Source organism: Phoenix dactylifera, chromosome 16, assembly GCF_009389715.1.
Source record: "Phoenix dactylifera cultivar Barhee BC4 chromosome 16, palm_55x_up_171113_PBpolish2nd_filt_p, whole genome shotgun sequence".
NCBI lineage: Eukaryota > Viridiplantae > Streptophyta > Magnoliopsida > Arecales > Arecaceae > Phoenix > Phoenix dactylifera.
The window spans coordinates 10,732,961-10,751,501 of record NC_052407.1 but is presented as its reverse complement, the minus strand read 5'-3'; the positions used below and the strand labels follow the sequence as shown (position 1 = coordinate 10,751,501).

The 18,541-nt window shown below is 41.6% G+C and overlaps 3 protein-coding genes and 1 long non-coding RNA gene across 9 annotated transcripts; 1 reads left to right on the top strand and 3 right to left on the bottom strand.

Moving 5' to 3' along the window:
* Nucleotides 1-351: 351 nt before the first annotated feature.
* LOC103702700 lies at nt 352-2,951 on the bottom strand. 2 transcript variants are annotated; one of them, XM_008785237.4, is made up of 3 exons: nt 1,448-2,951; nt 765-862; nt 352-660 (listed from the first exon to the last, which is right to left on the bottom strand). In XM_008785237.4, coding segments are annotated over exons 1-3 (1,584 nt in total). In that variant the 5' UTR covers nt 2,932-2,951; the 3' UTR covers nt 352-658. The 2 variants fall into 2 exon arrangements, with proteins under 2 accessions (XP_008783459.2, XP_008783460.2); XM_008785238.4 differs by lacking the exon at nt 765-862.
* On the top strand, nt 2,726-4,246 carry LOC120104076. Its single transcript, XR_005506537.1, has 2 exons — nt 2,726-2,857; nt 3,638-4,246. It is a non-coding gene; the product is annotated as an uncharacterized LOC120104076 (long non-coding RNA).
* LOC103702702 (F-box protein At5g07610-like) lies at nt 3,050-8,227 on the bottom strand. Of its 5 annotated transcripts, XR_005506536.1 has the most exons (3): nt 6,613-8,227; nt 6,168-6,324; nt 4,112-4,245 (listed from the first exon to the last, which is right to left on the bottom strand). XR_005506536.1 is itself a non-coding variant. In XM_026802860.2 (2 exons), the coding sequence occupies exon 1, from the start codon at nt 8,019-8,021 to the stop codon at nt 6,627-6,629; it is 1,395 nt and encodes a 464-aa protein (XP_026658661.2). In that variant the 5' UTR covers nt 8,022-8,227; the 3' UTR covers nt 3,050-3,132; nt 6,613-6,626. The 5 variants fall into 5 exon arrangements, 4 of the variants coding, with proteins under 4 accessions (XP_026658661.2, XP_038970427.1, XP_038970426.1 ...); XM_026802860.2 differs by lacking the exons at nt 4,112-4,245; nt 6,168-6,324 and adding an exon at nt 3,050-3,132; XM_039114499.1 differs by lacking the exon at nt 6,168-6,324 and having other exon boundaries at nt 4,112-4,239.
* Nucleotides 8,228-10,187: 1,960 nt separating this feature from the next.
* On the bottom strand, nt 10,188-15,956 carry LOC103702699 (acidic leucine-rich nuclear phosphoprotein 32-related protein-like). The gene is made up of 2 exons (XM_008785236.4): nt 14,927-15,956; nt 10,188-10,773 (listed from the first exon to the last, which is right to left on the bottom strand). Exons 1-2 carry the CDS (start codon nt 15,731-15,733, stop codon nt 10,576-10,578), a joined length of 1,005 nt encoding a protein of 334 aa, XP_008783458.2. The 5' UTR covers nt 15,734-15,956; the 3' UTR covers nt 10,188-10,575.
* Nucleotides 15,957-18,541: the final 2,585 nt, after the last annotated feature.

Here is an 18,541-nt window from a genome sequence, read left to right as displayed (position 1 = left end):
GCATGGCCCGCTACCCCACGGGCCTAGGGCCGTGCTGGGCTTAGCCTTTAGGTTAAGCGGGCCGTGCCAGGCACGGCCCGTTTAGTAACAGGCTGGGCCAAGCACGGCCCGTTTGGTCTGTGGCCCGGTGGGCCTGGGCCAGGCCGAGCCCGGCATGGCCCAATGCCCATCTCCCGGCCCGGCCGATGCCCATCTCTAAACGTAAGAAACCAAATGCACCAACAAGCAAGCATGACCCTTCGTAGAGGTTTCACGACTTTACCTTGCCACCGGTCCCCATGCAATGAGATATCCTCATCTTCTGTTAAACTATGTTTCTTGTTTCTTCCCCTCCCAAGCCTCACGCATAGATAAAGAGATGCAAAACGTCCTTTTCAATCAAACAGTATGGCAGTTTAAGACAGGAAAAAAAACCAAGGGGAAAAGGGATGGTCGAAAGTAACGTCTTTACACACGGCAAATGCTTAGCTAGGGATAACAAAGTGAAGATATATACTACGTTCCCATCATTGGTCCCACTGAAAGATTGTGGCACAGCATAAGATATTAAGGTGTCTTGCAGGATCCAATTCGTCTTTAGCTTTCGGTTCACTTTTGACGCGGAGTTAAAGCTAAATAATTCTTCATGCAATGTCTTGAGCTCTTTATGAACTTGAATTCCTGTCATGGATCACCACAAAGATCAAAGTAAGAAAGCCATGTGAGAGCATCAAATCTAAATAATGCACCGTAACCGAGTCTCGTTAGATGAAATTCATCTTTACATGTGTAATATGCACTTAGACTTCCAAGGATTGGATTGGATTTTGAATCCACAGTTGCCTCCAGATTCGCATTCTCATCGCTTGGGCTTTGAGCTGGCCTGCATCATCATCATCACTCGGCTACTTACTGCTCTACTGTGAACAAGAACTTTTTATGATAGAAGCGATTTCATTTTCCTCAGAGAAAGGTAGAGGGAGAACCACCCACCCTTATCTAATTGCTTAGGTTTAGACTTTTGGAGACGCGCACAACCCAAAGGGAAGAGGTGTGATTACTGAGGCAAATCCCACTTTAATGATGCAAGAAGTCATACGTATTTCCTAAGACCAAGTAGTTAATTTTGCTTTTTTCGACTAATGTTCTAAATTGCAAATTTGCAATACATCCTATATAAAATATTCTAGGAAAACAACTAGTTTCAAGGTTAGGAAATCAATTCCTACTTTTCAAGTTTCAATGATCATTAGTCTTACAAACATTTCAACTATTTTATCTAAATTCTGTTCATCCTCTTGTCTTCTAATATCTATAGCTCATATATCTGATGCAAGAAGAAAAATATTGTCATCGGTGTATAAGAGTTGCAAGCGACAAAGATCCATCCAGATTCCACCATGAACTATACTTACAGATCACTAGTCCTGAAATCCAAAGCATGCATTAAGTGGGAAAATAATGATACCTCCGGACTTGGACGAGGGTGCTCACGTAGGGCAAGAAGTTGGTGTAATGATCCGTGACGCCGTCGCGAAGCCTCCTCGTGACGCGCCCCGTCAAGTTCCTGGACACCACTCTCTTGCCCTCCCCCTCCCAGAAGAGCAGCTCCTTCCCACCTTGCGACCTCAGCGGCCGCGGCCACTCCTCGCAGTTCCGCGACGGAACCCTGGACCACTCGCCGGCCGCCTCCCATCCGCCGTCGCCCATCACCCACGCCGTCACCGACGCCGCCTTCACGCACGTGCAGCTCACACTCCCCTCCAGCTCCCCCAGCTCCCACAATATCAAATCAAGATCGCCCCCCGGCCTCGCTATCGCCGTCCAGGTGTCGACCACCGGATCGTACGCCACCACCTCCTCCGTCGTCGTCCGCCAGTAGGCCCTCCCGCCGGCGGAGACTCCGGACCCGGTGAGGATCCGCTCGGTGGCGCAGATCTCCGCCGACGCGGTCCAGTTCCACGAGGCGGAGGAGAAGGTCTCGAAGCCGTAGATCCCGTCGCAGCCGCCGCCGGGGATGGGGTACGCGCAGACGACGCGGTAGTCGGCGTGGAAGTTGTAGACGGCCGGCTCGTCGAAGACGAGGGCGACGGCGGGGTCGGCGCCGTGGCCGTTGGACGGCGGCGGGAGGGCGGTCCAGGCGGCGGTGGTGGGGTTGCAGACGTAGTACCCCCCCGACGCGCGGCCGCGGCAGCAGAGGAGGCCTCGGGCGGAGGCGGCGACGGCGACGGGCTCCTGGAGGAAGGAGAGGGAGGGGTCTGGGATGGCGTCGGCGGCGCGGTCGAAGGGGGCGTACGCAGGGAGCTCGCAGGAGGTGTCGCCGCGGCGGTGCAAGAAGAGGCCGGAGACTGGGCGGGGGTGGAGGGAGTGGGAGTGGATGAAGAACTGGCTGGAGATGCAGCCGTTCCACTGGGGGGAGACGCAGCGGAGGCGGAGCAGGGACTTCGCCGGCAGGTAGGGGAGGACGTGGTAGAGGAGGCGGAGCGATTTCTCCTCCTTCCAGGGCCTCATCGGAACCCACATCTCATCCCAATCTTGATTCGCGTCTCCATCTTGATCCACCTCGATCTCGGCGTCGTCGGAATCGTCATGGACGGCGAATTCTTGATCATCGGAGGAAGGGGGATCGTCGGAGCCGTCGACGACGACCCAGTCGGAGAGGGAGGAGTCGCCGGAGCTGCTCCGCGTCCTGGGGCGGACGTGGGTCTCGTCGGCTCCGACGACCCAGTCGGAGAGGGAGGAGTCGCCGGAGCTGCTCCGCGTCCTGGGCCGGACGCGGGTCTCGTCGGCGGTGTCGGGATCCAAGTCCATGGCTACGAGTCTTCGTTGCACGATCTCTCTTTCGCTCGTCCGGCGTCGTCCGGCGACTTCGAACGTGGTTAGTTTCTTTCCTTTGAGCGAGTATTTATTTCTTTGTGGGGCAAGTATTTCAACATCATTGGGTAAATCCATACCGTAGGATCTAGATCCGAGGGTGAGTCAAACGAAAATTTTGACGCATTAATTGATGGGGTGGAAAGAAGTCTTCTTGGGGAAGAGGGAGAGACGAGGAGAATGGAAAGGTCGGAGTTTTGTGGATAGGGTGGGAGGAAGAGTGGTTAGAGGCATCACAAGCCTATATCATTATTAATTTGTTATTGAAATGACCGAGCCCTAAATTAAAAAAAAAAGACTTATATAATTACCTTCAATTTTGATGGAAAAACTATACAAAAATATTATGGAAAAATATATTTGCTAAGTGGAAATAATTAATAATTAAGGAGCAAGAGCATATTTAAAAGATGAAAGATGGTTATAATCATAATTTTTTTCCATTTTTAAGAGAGATGAATAAGATTCAATGTCCCAACTCGTTGGTCTCACTTAATGCAAGTGAACATGCCAATTCATCCAAAGATACCTGAGATTAATGGCTTTGGGTGAGAGATTTTTTACAATTGGATCAGTATGGGTTAGTCTACAGTCTACACCAATTTGATTATAAGTAGTTAATTTATAAAGCTAACACTCTAATCCAAATAAATCAATCATAGTTAGAAAAAATCCTTCAATTCCCACTGCGAACGCTTAGAATGTTACTTTGTAATGGATCAAATTTTGAACTAATGCTGCTTCTTACTCGCATGACAAGTTATTGCACTTTTCTCACTACAAGGCGAAAACTACGAGTACAACAATTCTCATCTGGCGTACACACGTTAAGGAATATGCCAAGAAGACTTGGAAGGGGAGAGGATAAGAAGAGAAGAAAGAAAAAGTCTTGAGGTAAGAGAAAGGAAGCAGGTTAGAAATTTCCATCCGGGGAGAAAAGATGAGGAAGGCGGTGCATGCAATTGAAGGCAGAGGGCCCACTCAATGAGAAATGACCGTAATGTGATTTGGTCATAAACCTTCCTCCCTTCCCATCAATGATTATAATTTTTTCTAAATAAAACATATAATGTAGCCCAAATTTGACATACATGATACATAGCACACAGAAAGATCTATTTCAACCGATTCTGATAACAAAAGCTAGAGGCAGCTCTTCGCTTGACTTGGACTCTTAGCCAGCAGAGTGGACTCAGCTACAGAGTGCTCATCTCATACATACTATTCTACTGTTCTGCTCTTCAAGACTTTCTTCTACTTTTTTTGTCCTTCAAAGTTCTATTTGATTTAAGCATCAGAAAGTCTGCAGCTAGATTAGTTCCGACAACTTTTGATTTTAGTGCTTCTTCTTGTGTTCAGATTAGAGCTCTTCCTCCTAGAGCAGATCTGCCACTGCAAAATCTCTATCAACTTCAAATCGGGTTTTAGCGGAAACAATATATAAAAGTCTATGGAGGCTATTATTTCTAAACAATCTTTCTAGTAAAAACACTATTTGCCAAGAGCTAATTTAGTGGTTGTAAGCTTTTCCAACGGGACTAGGTTCCTAACGCAATTATGGTTAATAATCTTAAATGTTCCATGTGATTTAGATTTTTTCTTTTCCATTAAAAAGTCTAATTATTAATTTATAAAGATTAATGATAAAAATTAATTTAGTTTTCTGTTTGGTGTCTTTCTCTCTAGTGAAAGATCTTAAGTTCAAATCTAAGTGGTGATGAATAACTGTTGTCTCAAAAAACAAAATTGAACAAGAAATGGGTGCCATGACAAATATGTAGCTCAAGAAAAGCTCGTTAAAGACTTTATTATGGATGATCTTTTGATTCATCTATATTAACCCGGACAACTTGATTATCGCCCCTTATCTGACTTCTCTAGTTAATCTCTTGCAAATGTGAAGGATAAAGTAAAGTCGTTTGCATATGGTTAGACTTGTTCTTATACACAGTTAAGCCTATACACAATTTCCCTTACTCTATATGAGCCAAAATTACAATTACTCCGCTCAATCAAGGGCCAAAATTAAATTATCCAATTAATAGACCTAAAAAAATTAAGCAGAATGCTAACAAAGTCTATGTCAACTGTTGCTAATCTATTACTATAATAGGAATGCCATCTACATGCTCAGTTGATAGACATTGTGAGCATAATTTTAGAATCATGTAACAACCTGTATCAGTCCATAATATTGTTTTCATTAGCGTGACCCTTTGTTAGCGTTATTTTTCTTTGTTAGCATTATTTTGTTAGAGCTATTTTAGAGATCACTTAATAACTTGTATCAGTCAATAATATTTTTTTTGTTAGCGTGATCCTACATAAGCCTATATTATTTTTTTTATATGGAGTTTGTACACTAGTATATGTAACTCTTTAGTACATTCGATGGATTAGAGATATAATTTTTTTTCTCTCTCTCTTTTTCTTTTGTTTTTCTCTTTTTTTTAAATATTTCAATAAGGTATTAGATCCACCGATCACCTAATCTACCGCCACCATTTCTTCCGCCTTTGTTGTGGTTGTCATTGCCATGTCTACAAGCTTTCAAGACCTACATTGCCGATCTATCAATCTTTGTTTTCTAATGAATCAACACCCGAAGATCCTCTATCGGTAGATTCGCAGATCCTCTGTTTCCTAATGAATCAACATTCGAAGATCCTACGTTCCTTAATAGATCTGTATATCCTCTATTTTTAGTAGATTGACACCTGAAGATCCTTTGTTTTCTAATGGATCCATAGCTCCCTTCCACCATGTTTCTCCTTAGTTTCAGATTTTCGGTTCTCTCCTCATTGCCACTCGGCCATTTTATCTCTGGTTTCATTTACTGCCTTCGGCTCCTTCACCGTCTAGTTTGAGGTCTCTTGCTCCTCTTCCATAGTGCCTCTGTCTCCAAAAATTGTCGACCTTCAGTTGCCTTCCATCTAAGCGCCAATCCTCGCTACAATTGCTATCTTCTATATATTTTCTCACTGTCACGTCGTCTAAAGTAGCCTCCTTTCTTGCTAAGGACACTCTCTTCTCCTTTTCCATTACAAAGGGTGTGATAATCTATCAGCCATGACTACAAAAACAGTGTAAAAAGTTATCCTATGGCACATGTCAAGGCTATATAGGAAAGCATAGAATCATTTTTTAAGCATGATACCGATGATAATAGACTTAGCTAGCAAGAAAGAAGAACTTCATGGATGGTTGCGATATTAAGACTAAATTTTTAAATCTTATATTAAATGATCAAAAAGAGTAAGATAAGGTAAATATTAATATTCAAAAAAATATATCCTTAGAATTTTACAGTATACCTCATACGCCCTAAAAAGATGATGAGCCAAGGGGGAGCAGAGGGGAGGGCATGAGAGCTTGCAAGGAATATTGTTCATGAGAAGGAAAACATGTACAATTTCAACATGGAGTCCGTCTTTGCATGGTCATCAATTTCTTGGATACATCCATCTCTCACTGCATGAGAATAAAATCCTACATAGAGCAAATGTACCTCTTGCAAATATATATAGTTATCTACAAAATAATGCGCCTAGGTTATAACTTTTTTTCACTTAGATCATATATCGCCAATGCATTCATTGCAAAAGGTATATAGCCAACAAGCAAACACAATGAAGAATAGTACTAATCGCATCAAGCATTTGGCTTCAATCAGTAGTCCCAAATGGCGTATAGTATATACACTAGCCATGCATATATATAAATATATAGCGAAAACATTAAAGTTATATAGCTACATACCAAAAAAAACTAGGCTAGGCGCTTTCGCGATTCTTGGGGGACTCCAAACTCGAACCTTCTCCCTGAACCGCGGGGCCCGCAGCAGCGGACGTCGATGCGACCTGCGGGACCACCGGAGCGAGGGTGTTGATGTGCGACACGTAGTCGACGCCGGGCGCCGGCTGGGGCCCATCGAACTTGACCGCTCGTACTCGCCGGCCCGCCAGGTCCACCCCGACCACCCTCCCCTCCAACCAGAACAACGCCTCAAGATTTCCGCTCTGGAATCTCAACGGTTGTGGCGGCTTCTTGAACACGATCGGACGGCTCCCCTTCGGCTCCTCTTCCTCCTCCTCCTCCTCCTCCTCGCCGTCCACTTTCACCACGTCGAAGGACGCCAGCAGGCTCCACCGATCGGACGGCCCGAGTGCGTAAACCGCCGCGGTAGCGGGGGTCACGGCGGCGCAGCAGAGGCGGCCGGCCATCTCCCCCAGCTCCCACCGGGCCTCGGCCTCGTAACCCGCCGGCCACGGCGCCATCTTGACGGCGTCCGCGGACGGGTCGTACCCCACCACCGTCTGCATCGTCGTCCGCCAGTAGGCCGCCCCGCCGGCCGACACGCCGGAGTCGGCGATGATGCACTCCGCCACGCACACCTCGGCGGAGACCCACCAAGAGCCGGCGGCAGACGAGAAGGTCTGGAACCCGTAGACTCCCTCCACGCGGTCGATCTGGAAGGCGATGACGATGGCGTAGTGCGATTCGAGATTAGGGACGGAGGGCTCGAAGATGAGGGCAAGGGCGGGGTCGGCACCGGGGTGGAGCGGCGGGGGCGGGATCGCGGTCCAGTCGGCGGTGGCCGGGTTGCAGACGAAGTAGGAGGGGCGGGAGAACGGGGTGAAGCAGCAGAGGAGGCCGTTGGATGAGGATCGGACGACGATCGTGGATGAGGGAAGGAAGGAGAGGGAGGGGTCGGGAAGGGCGTGGGCGACCGGGTCGAAGGGGGCGAAGGACGGGAGGGAGGCAGCGGAGCAGAAGAGGCCGGAGATGGATCGGTGGCAGCGGGACTGGGTGACGGCGAACAAAGGGGAGGAGATGCGCTGGGACCAGGAGGCGGAGACGGAGCGGAACCGGAGGACGGAGGCGGCGGGGAGGTAGGGGAGGGCGTGGTCGCGGATGATGTCGGCGAGCGGGGTGTTGATGAGCCGCAGGAGGTCGGCGATCTTTCCGCGGAGGCGGTCGCGGCTCTTCCGCCTCAACCGCCGCTGGATGTCCTGGATGGCGAGCGCATAGTCGGCGCCGGAGTCGTCTTCTCCGCCGCCGGACCTCGGCCGCTTGTCGTCGTCGGATTCCATGTCGCCGGGATGAGTTTGTTTCTTTCCGAAGCCAAGTAAAAGAGCAAGGGAAGGACTGAGAAGGGATGGGATCATGGACGGGCGTTGGCGAAGTCGTCCGCCCCCAGAGGAGAAGGTGGAAAGAAGCTGCCGAGTCTTTAAGTCAATGTTTTTTATGGCGAAAGCTGCCAAAGACGAGTCAAGGTATCGTGTTAATCTCCGCTGCAGCGATGGAGCACTCGATAACTTCAATTTTTTTCCTATGCGAGGAGGGCACCGGTCCGGATAGAATATATCTCAAGAGAAATTCTATTACAGTGATTGATTGGATATGAGGATGATCAGAAGTTTAGCTTTTTTTTCAAACAAAGCACGTGACTCAACACTCTGGAGAAATTTTTTATACTAATATCACTAAGATTTCCTCTCCCTTGTATCATTTTATCGTTTTTGACTTGACAGGTTGTATTCATGTAAGAACTATATGAATGCCCTTTTTTTATCAAAAAAAAAATAACTTCAAATTTTCTTACATCGCAGCATCTGTCTGCAATTTTCTTTCTTCTTCTCTATTGATTTTAGTATTTAATAATTTATAAATTGTTTGATATTGTTCAAGAGACATAAAAGAATAATTTGTATTAGTTAATGTATCGAGATATATAAAAATTTTGTGTAGAACTAACCGTACAATCTTTTTACATGCGCAATTTGTGGTTAGAATCTTGCATGGTAATTTAGGAAAGCCTCGGGAGCTAGTAAATGTGTATCACATTATTTGCTTTGATTTAATTCATGGATCCTAAGCTTCAATCAATAGTTTCAGGAGTCAACATTAATTTTTGGAGCAATCATGTTAGGAGCGTCGGCCTCTTCCTCTTATAGTTTCTCTCTCTCGTTTTTTGTTTGTGTTAGGAAACAAATCATGTTAGGAACAATCATGACTCATCCATCTTCCTTTCTTTCCCTCTTGCATGAAACTCTTTTTTCTTATTCTTGAGGCTGAAAAAATAGATTAGATATGCATCGGCCTTGAATGTATCCATGTCTATATTCTTTATTTCATGTAGAGAATATGGACATAAATAGCATATTAATCAAATACAAAAGATCATATACATATTTAATTTACTTTGAATAAATATAGATATATAAAGTACGGATGTAAATATGCATAGAAGTACCATGTTAAGCTTTAGGACCACCAAATCAAAGATATACTAAATAAAAGATGAATCAAATTAATAATATATTAATATAGGCACTTATTTTTTTAAATAAAATTACTTATATCAATCTATATCTCTCCCTCTTATATCTTTTTTTTCTCTAGCATTATTGCAGTTCAAGTGCATCTCTCCCTGTGTGTATTTCAAATCCCCAATCTGGCTGCCCCAGCTAACAGAATTCTTTCTTTTCCCTAACAATAGTTGATACCATGTTTTACACCCAAACAACAGGAGAATTTATCTGAACCAGTGGAATCATGACTCATAGCCTACAAAACTCCAAACCTCGCCCGTGTCTTTGAATTCACAGAAGAAGACTAAAGTCACACGGACAGCATATCATACATCTACCCTGTTGACCCTCACTCCATATTTCCACATATCCAAACAACAAAACCAACAGGTAGGAGCAATGATTTCTCTGTTCAGCATTTCGCTGCCTTGCGCTCCGGGTAAGAGATGGTCTACCGAGCGGCCAAGAACCAGTACGAGTTACATCTGGCCGAGCCTGTACTTCCCCTATGACAAGACAAACAACCTTAGCACCTACAGATGCACCAACCGCGACGTTAGCCACCGTACTCCCGACATAGATCATTATGGCATGCTAATGGTGGCGGCAGGGTTGGTGCAACCTGGCCTGACCACCATTGAAGAAAAAAATTCCTTCAATGATTGATTGAATACGAAACGTGAACTGTTAAAAGAGAATAACCACCCATTGACCGATGAGACTCGTAGACTGATAAGAAAAATATGATAAGAAAAATATAAGAAAAATAGAACCTTTTCGAGCAGAGAAAAATAGATCCTTTCCATGCAGCACACATATTTCGAAAAACAAATTGAATTACCTCCTTTATGGCGCCGCACGCTGGTGAGTTTATTTAGACGAAAGCTGCTGATATTTCTTCTTTCTTGTATCATCTTCTTTCTTTTAGCTTGTCTAGCTGTACTCATATGAGAACTATATAAAAAAACCCCGGTATCTACGGCATAACAGGCACCCACGTTATGGTTAAAACATGAAACGAATAAATGAAGCACTACTTGCAATCCCCGCATTTATATTAGAGATATCTTCTCAATCAGATTAACAAAACTGACCCACCAAATCCGACACCTACTAGATTGCCAAAATTCTTTGATATACTCCTAAGTATAACTGTCATTTCGAAAAGAAGCTGTGACAACATTCGCAGGTCAGCGAGCCACCAAAAAAGGCGTACCCGCATATAGACGAGCCTTGATTTACTTGTCGTAGGTTGACAAATATATAACAGTTTCTCAATGGTACTCGCAATCCGACTGATCATCCTTCGAGACCACAGGTGGAGTTTTCAGCATACCCCAAACAACCTTGGATTTTTTTTTTTTTTTGCCCCTTTCTGATGCTGTCCATGTACATGTAATGTGAATTATCAATGATGCTTCGGTGACATGGAGTTTTCATCTTCTCCATCCTTCTTCCTCTTGTTGGGCAGAGAAGAAGATGACTGATGCGGCTGCGCACTGTTGCCGCGGTGGTTCGCCTGTTCATCATCAACTCCTTCACCTTCTGTCCGATCCTTCGGTCGTGATACGAGCTGAAACACATACTCTGTCCCCCCATCCTCTTCCTAGCATCACCAAAAGTTTTAAGCTCAGAAAAATTGAAAGAACACCACCTCCATTAATAAAGGCTTTTAACACCCGTTCCTTTCCATTTCACAGAACCATGGATGAACTAGCATCAACCCGATCAGAAACTCAATGCCAGACAAAATAGTAAAATAAGAAAAGAAATTTGACCTAAAATATTAGTAGTCAATATCAACCAACAAGCCAACATAAAGCAGAAGCGACATATGAATCACCAAAAATATAATAAAAAATGAAAAGGATTGCATGACTGAGCTGAATGTGGAAATGAAATCAATTAGTGAATTGTTAGACACCAGAGAAGTAGCAAGCGGCGATGTCCTTAATTACTTTTAAGGCAAAATTCAAAACACCGAGCACATCCAACATGCATTCAGATAAAAAATCTTTCTAGTAAATTAGCAGGAAAATGAACAAACGGAAAAATTTTGATTTCAGAAACTGATGCATACACAACAGCAAACAAATTATTTAGCTAAACTTTTCGCAAAGCAACATGGAGAAAACAAACTTTAACATATTATACTGCTGGCTGCATACCACAATCTTTTGTCTGGACATTAAGGCAGTATTTTCGCATATGAAGTCAATCTCAGTAAAATAAGCAAGACATGAAAGGCAGCTGAAAACTACAATGAAAACATCCAATTAAGAGGAATAAACCAGAAGCACAGTACACCAAGATAGTTTGGACTCATTATTGACTGCAAATAACCAAAACCCTAACAAAAACAGTTCTAATTAACTCTTCAAATCATGCACCAGACAATACTAGACGATAATGCAATCTAGCACTTTACACTTGGCTTATCCAGTTCAATTAGGCAAACAATGCCTCCAGGTGTAGTTCATAATCTGTAAAACTCAATGCATTAGATTCATCCTGCCAGAATTCTTGTTCCACCTTTAGATATATGTATTCCAACTATAATTATTGATAAATATTAATCACTTGCTAAATCAAAATTTTTGAGCCTGTCTAGTCTGAGCCAAAACATGTACAAAAAAAAAACATAATTATTTATTGTGCATGTAACTCTTAATCAAGCCAGAGGCCTTGGAAGATGTCATCCTTGTGATATATATGACTGGTGATGAAACAACCTAACAACCATCCTGACATAAAGGCAAAATCTGTCGTGCTTTTTTTTTAAAAAAAATGATCTGAACTTACATTGTAAAGATAAGATACCCTAATATGTCTCCACCATCATGATATTAATAATCGTCTAGCAATATCAGCCTGGAATCAAGAGCCTCACAAATTCCCATAAAGTTGCCTGGAATTATCCACAGCAAAATTTAAACCAACTACTAAGTCTGGCAGGTTTTACTTGTCATGACTAGTAATGGCTCCCTAACAAGAAAGGATAACTGCATCAGTTGTCCAGGTAGGGTAACCAGGCTGGGATGGACCCAGAATATCTAAAATAATAAATAGATCCAGCCAAGCCCTAAACAAATTAAGTAAAAATCTACCCTGAATTTCAGCCAAATTAAGTAGAAATCTAGGTCTAACCAAGTTTCCATCTGCCTCAATTACAAGAATATAGTGTTTGTTATGCATGATGCACATGCTCCATTCATGGAGAGGAAGGAACAAATCGCCAGATGAGTCCAACAGAAAGAAAAAGATATATTTAGAGTGGCAAAAAAGGATCAAGTTGCTCAGGCAGCTAATACACTGCCTGAGAGTTCGTGTTGCAATGGCAGAGATAGAAATATGAATACATAACTGACATGTATTGTGTTTAAAGATTCCTACAAGGGCCAGAAAGTAAAAATAGCTACTTAAAGATCTCCGAACACAACTTATTTCTCCCACTAACTTGCCTTTTGGCCAAACCTAACAGCTCATATTAAAACCAATAAATCTCTGCATATGCAACACACGAGCAAGGAAGAATGGTTGGTTTTGATTAAAAAAAAGGGAAAGAAAAAGAAAGAAACATTTAGCATTACTTGACAAACACATCCTTGATTGGCAATCCTCACCTATACTCAAGAAGAAAGAACAAGGATTTTATCAAAATGTGTTCATTGTTGTTAAAAATCCTATAATTCACGATCCATGATCCCGATCGGTAAATAATCTAGATCTCATCCTTGGATTAGAATTGATTAGGAATACATAATCTTGTTCAATATTACGAATCGTATAGTCTATTGATAATAAGATCCAACCTAATTGTATTATGAATCATAGTCTGTTGGTAATAAGATGCAACCTAATTATATTATTTGCATATTAAATCATGTGCAAGTCCATTTTCTATAATTTATTTGAGCTGTAGCTTTTTAAAATTACTTATCAATCTCGAGTAATGAAATTCACATGCATATTATTGGAATTCAAGGACTTAAAGATAAGAGGCTCAAATAAGTCTTATCACTTTTCTTCTTCTACCTAAAAGTATAATAGAATTGATAGGTAGCTTATAAATATCTTAAGCGACAAAAAAAAAAAACTATTTGTTTCACAGACATGCTATAGGTGGGCTTGTATTGGTTGGAACTACACTTCTTATTTGTATGGCTCTTTATTCTCCATTTCCTTTATAGTTGACTTAAATTCAATTTTCAAATGTTTATATTGTAAACTTTTTAAAAGAAATCAGAAAAAAATTTTTTATGATCTACAATTCGATCTAACCCCCTTTATGATTTAGACTCAGTCTGGATCTTACTGGGTGTATTAATTAAAAACATGAGTATCTACAGGCCCATAAGAAGAGGGAGATTTGGTGGCATAGCCATTCTTTCCAATTGTGATAAGGAATCAAGGATAAAAGGGATTTTAATGGTAAGAGAATTCGCTGGGGTTGAACACCAACTATAATAAGAGGAGAAAAAAACCAAAAAAAAAACAGTAGTTGCAACTAATAAAGTAATGTACAGCAGAAAGTTTTGGTCATATGTACTCTAGAGCAATGAAAATGCACCTCGTCTCCCGAAAGAAGCTTACACAAAAAAATTTCTACCAATCTCACATGTATTGACATGGACTAGATAGTTTCAGCAAAGTCCCAAATATAACCTAAGACAACAACTGCATTATCCAATTCTGATTATGTTATCATCATACATATTTCAAGAGATACCAATAAAGCATTGGTCAACCAACTCCCTAATCATAGTTTCTACTTTCTAGGGTTTCTCGGACACTTTCACTTTTCATAAAATTCTGATATTTATGGACAGATGGACATGAAGTGACACTTCTTGGCACATCCGAAATGGCCTTATGCTATTTTTCATATGTCCTGTCAAAGCACACTTTTGTGCCATATATGCCACTATGAAATCTCTCAACTATCCCAAGTGGTAAAAGAGAACCGGCCTAAAGGATACATAAACTACTACCCAAGCCTCATGCCTTTTACTTCTCTTTTCCTATGCAATTACGCATGGATATTAGACTATTAGTTCCTCAACCAAAAAAGGCCACTTAGTAGTCAAATTAGAAAGGTAGTGTATGTTGAACAAAAGTTTCAGTTGGTCAGATTTGTTAGATGCTACCGGGCCCCGTACGGATGACACTCTGTCACTATGTCGGTACGTTTGGTATGGAGACCGGTTTGGCGTACAAAGTGTCTGTACGCCTCCATACCGTATATTAATACTGAACCGGTATGGTATGATACATTTTGTACCATCTGATTCGATACAGTATGGCATACCATGATTAGATGTTTAAGTGGAGGACACTTGGGGACCCCTAAATACTTGGCGCCCATGCAAAGACCCTACATAATGCTGCTAGTTTTATTTAGACTGATGCTTGCTCAAAAGGAGAAACGACATGATTAAATCAGCCAAGTTGAACAGTAAGCAGAGAAATACCAATTACAGACAACAAACTAACTGATTGATAGCAAATTAGCCATGCATAATATTTACACATCACTAATGAACATCTAATAGAAGCAATCTACCAACTCATGATAATGAAAATGCACCAATTTTAAGGTCATGAGGAGCGAATTATGATAGTATACAGCAGCAGATTCCAATAATAACAAGGAAACTAAAACTCCATCTAATGTGGTACTCAAATTATCAGCCATCAAATTGAGTGCTCAAAATAAAGCTATTAGAAGCATCAAGGACTTTGAACCAAGAAAAACTGACCTCATCGTCTTCCCCAATCTCCCCATTCTCGTCGTCCTCTCCCTGCTCATTCTCATCAATCTCCCCTCCCTCTACCTCCTCCTCCTCCGCATCCTCCTCTTCTCCGTCCTCCTCAACCACATCCTCCTCCTCTTCTCCCTCCTCCTCATCTATCTCATCCTCCTCCTCCTCATCCCCCCCTTCTTCTCCCTGAACCCCATTCGATACTTTTCCCTGCCCCTTTCTCGATCCATTCACCACCTCCTCTTCCTCTTCCTCATCCTCGTACTCTTCTTCGTCTTCTTCCTCGTCCTCCTCCTCTTCGTCCGACTCCGGCCGCTCGTTCCCATCGGCGTCCACCTTGTCCAGATACTTCAAGGACGGAATCAATCCAAAAACTTTGGACCGGTAGTCCTTGATCTTCGTCACCGGACACTCGTAAAGGTCCAGCGACGCGAGCTGGAGCCGGGCGAGCGGCGCGAGGTAGTCCAACGACTGGATGCGGTTGTTGGAGAGGTCGAGGTCGCGGAGCCCGTCGAGGCCGGCCTCCACCAAGAACTCAAGCCCGCCGGATATCCGGTTGTCCGAGAGGATGAGCCGCCGGAGGGCCGGCAGGCGGGGGAAGCTCTCGAGCGAGGCGAGCCGCACGTTGGCGATCGAGAGGTGCTCCAGTGCAGGGAATTTCTCGAAGAGGGCCGGCCGCGGGAGGTGGCCGTTGAGACACTTCACGGCGCCGTCAAGGGTCAGGGCTCGCGGTAGCTCCCCCGACGAGGAGTCCGCCCGGCCGCCAAGCGCCGCCTCTACGGCTTTCTCCCAGGCCTCGTCCATCGGCGGGGACGAAGAAGGGGAAATGAAGGGCAAAACCCTAGCCTTAGATCGGAAGGTGGAATGGGACGCGAGGAGCAAAACCCTAACCCTAGATTGGAAGAAGGAATAGGAAATGGGAAGGTAAAACCCTAACCCCAAAGGGTTTTATCCAATTTTTCTTTTTCTTTTTCTAAAAAAGAATTGCGGCTCTTCCCCCTCGCCCGAAGCGCCGAATTGATGCCAAGAATAATCCAGCACATAGCCCATCCCAGATTAATTACATGGACACGTATATAGACAAACGTATGCACATCAATGCATGTATAAAGACACATACACACACAAACATAGATACATACATACATACATACATACATACATACATACAAATATAATATTAAATTTATTTGTACACTTTAATTAAAAATAAAAAGTAATGATATGTAAGAATGTATTTTATTTTGGGCATTTTGCACATATACCTTTGTATATGTAGCTTACTGTATATTTACTCTTGAAAAACTACTATTTGGATGTGCTTTCAAATCATCTTATTTTGCAACGGTGCTACATGGTTTTAGACTAATGGTATTGAAAAAATAACTATTTTAAGTGTAAAAAGACACTGTTATCCTTTAATACCTTAAAAATTAACATTTAGTTGGTACCATAAAGAGTTGTATTTTGGCATGAAAATCTTTTATTGGTATAAAGCAAGAAGGTAATAAAGTCATTTTATACTTAAAGGATATTATTACTAACACAATACCAATATCAACCAAAAATCTAATAAGAGGGTGCTCTTAAAAAAAGTAAGAAGAACTGAGAGGTATATGTGCAATTAGCGATTTCAATAAATCATATTTGTAAAGGTATATATGAAAAAAAATTATCCAATATTGATATAGTAATCATCAAGTACTTGTAGTTCATGATTTGTTTTTGGTAGCATGCACTGTATATTTCATAAAGAAATTTTTTAAAGCTTAGATTATTTGGCTTAATTAACTTTTCTAGATATAATATTTGGTAGTTGATAGGTACCTAGAGTCAACCTCCATTTGATCCGAACTTGATTCATATTTTTATTACATAAACCTAGGGTATTTTAATAGGCTGAGTGAAGAACAAAAGTTAGACCTAAATCCTAAATAGGTATAAGTTGGTTTAGTAAGACCAAACCTGACCTAACAGCCAACCTAGGCTGAGTAATTGATGGTCTTGGGATTAGACCAAGTCATGACAAAACCGAGCCATGTCGATATCGAAACCAACGTTTTTACCCTATTTATCCCAAAATGTTACAAATGAGCTTGGGTTGAAATAGAGCGTAGGGCATTGGGTTGTCGATCAAGCCAATACAAGTATGTGTTACAATTTTGATGGATTCTAGGTTTATGAGGACTGTGAGAAATTACTAATGAATCTAAGTGATATGTTTAGCATTTGGGTCAATTTAGATCATGTAAGATAAATAAAATCACCCATCATAATGTACAAGATGAATTATCCATCAAATGCTCTAGAACTTTGTATTTAGAAAAAGTTCAAGGACAACGAACACTCTAGTTCTCCCTAAGCACCATGTTTATGATACCAAATTTGATTTAGTAATTCGTTTCCAATACATGATTAGCAGAATAATTCGTAAAATAACTTGTAATATTCAATTTTATGGCATACAATATTTAGTATCATATTATCATATGTGTAATATATGACCTAATATTGTATTTTATATGTATGCTGGCCTAGCTGGGCTTGATTATTGGGCTTATAAATAAATGACCCCAGCTTACCCTGATAGCAAATCGGACCAAAACTTTTTGAGTTGGGATCCAAGTTCAAACGGGCCATGGGCTGGCCTAGCCCAATGTACATCCATAATTTAGAAATCAAATTAGAAAACAAATAAAACTCTGGCCAGATCAAATCAAGTTCGAAAAAAAGAAAATTCATAAATTTGTATGGATTGATCGACTTTATAAAACTGATAGATCATTTTCACCTCAATGTTCAATCCCATGTGTTATACCTCATAACAACAGTCAAAATGGATCATTCTCTTTCTATATGAGAATTCCATTTTGTTTTTATATTTTATTTTTATAATCTATCAAACTTAGAAGAGAAAAAATTATTGTATGCGGTGGCTTTCCACGCATAAGCTCGTAGAGGCTTCCTATGTGTTAGCCCATGGGCATTATGATGAGGTTAGTCCAAGTCATATTTTATCCGTTTGATTTTTCCATTACTCTTGTCAAATCAATTATTATATATATAAATATATTTTTTTCAAATTCAAGGCATCTTTATTCACATAATCATATTCTCAATATTTGATACATATAATAACCATACAAATATATTTATACTATAAATTATATAAAACATATCATCACATGCCCAACCAAATTTATCGATATAAATCTCACAATGCAAATCCAACGGTACAAACCAATAAACACACACATATATCTGATGACCGAGCATAGATATTCTTACCTCTATTGCAATTCAACACAGCTACAATGCTACCAATCTACAGCTAACATGTCCAGTCAATTTAATATTAATATAATACTAACTTATTCCTTATCAATCATTCGTCATATTAATGAATCAATTATTCAGTAATTACGTAATTTTAGAGTTCTAATATTTGAATTACTCACATCTCTATTATTCTTTAATTGAAAATTAAAATAAGGGTCAAGATCTTCAATTTAGAACTAGAGTATAAGATTTTGTTGGATTATTTTTTTTGTCTGGATGACTGCAACCCATACAAAACCAAGGTTGACTATGAAAATAGATTTGTATAGGAAG

What these genes read in the sequence shown, in the direction of transcription:
- LOC103702700 (XM_008785237.4), bottom strand. Translation starts at nt 2,931, where the DNA reads ATGGATTTACCCAATGATGTTGAAATACTTGCCCCACAAAGAAATAAA. An exon ending in ACCCTCGTCCAAGTCCGGAG is followed by an intron (nt 863 to 1,447) that starts GTATCATTATTT and finishes ATGATGATGCAG; the next exon opens with GCCAGCTCAAAGCCCAAGCG.
- LOC103702699 (XM_008785236.4), bottom strand. Translation starts at nt 15,733, where the DNA reads ATGGACGAGGCCTGGGAGAAAGCCGTAGAGGCGGCGCTTGGCGGCCGG. An exon ending in AGATTGGGGAAGACGATGAG is followed by an intron (nt 10,774 to 14,926) that starts GTCAGTTTTTCT and finishes TGGTGATGCTAG; the next exon opens with GAAGAGGATGGGGGGACAGA.
- LOC103702702 (XM_026802860.2), bottom strand. Translation starts at nt 8,021, where the DNA reads ATGATCCCATCCCTTCTCAGTCCTTCCCTTGCTCTTTTACTTGGCTTC.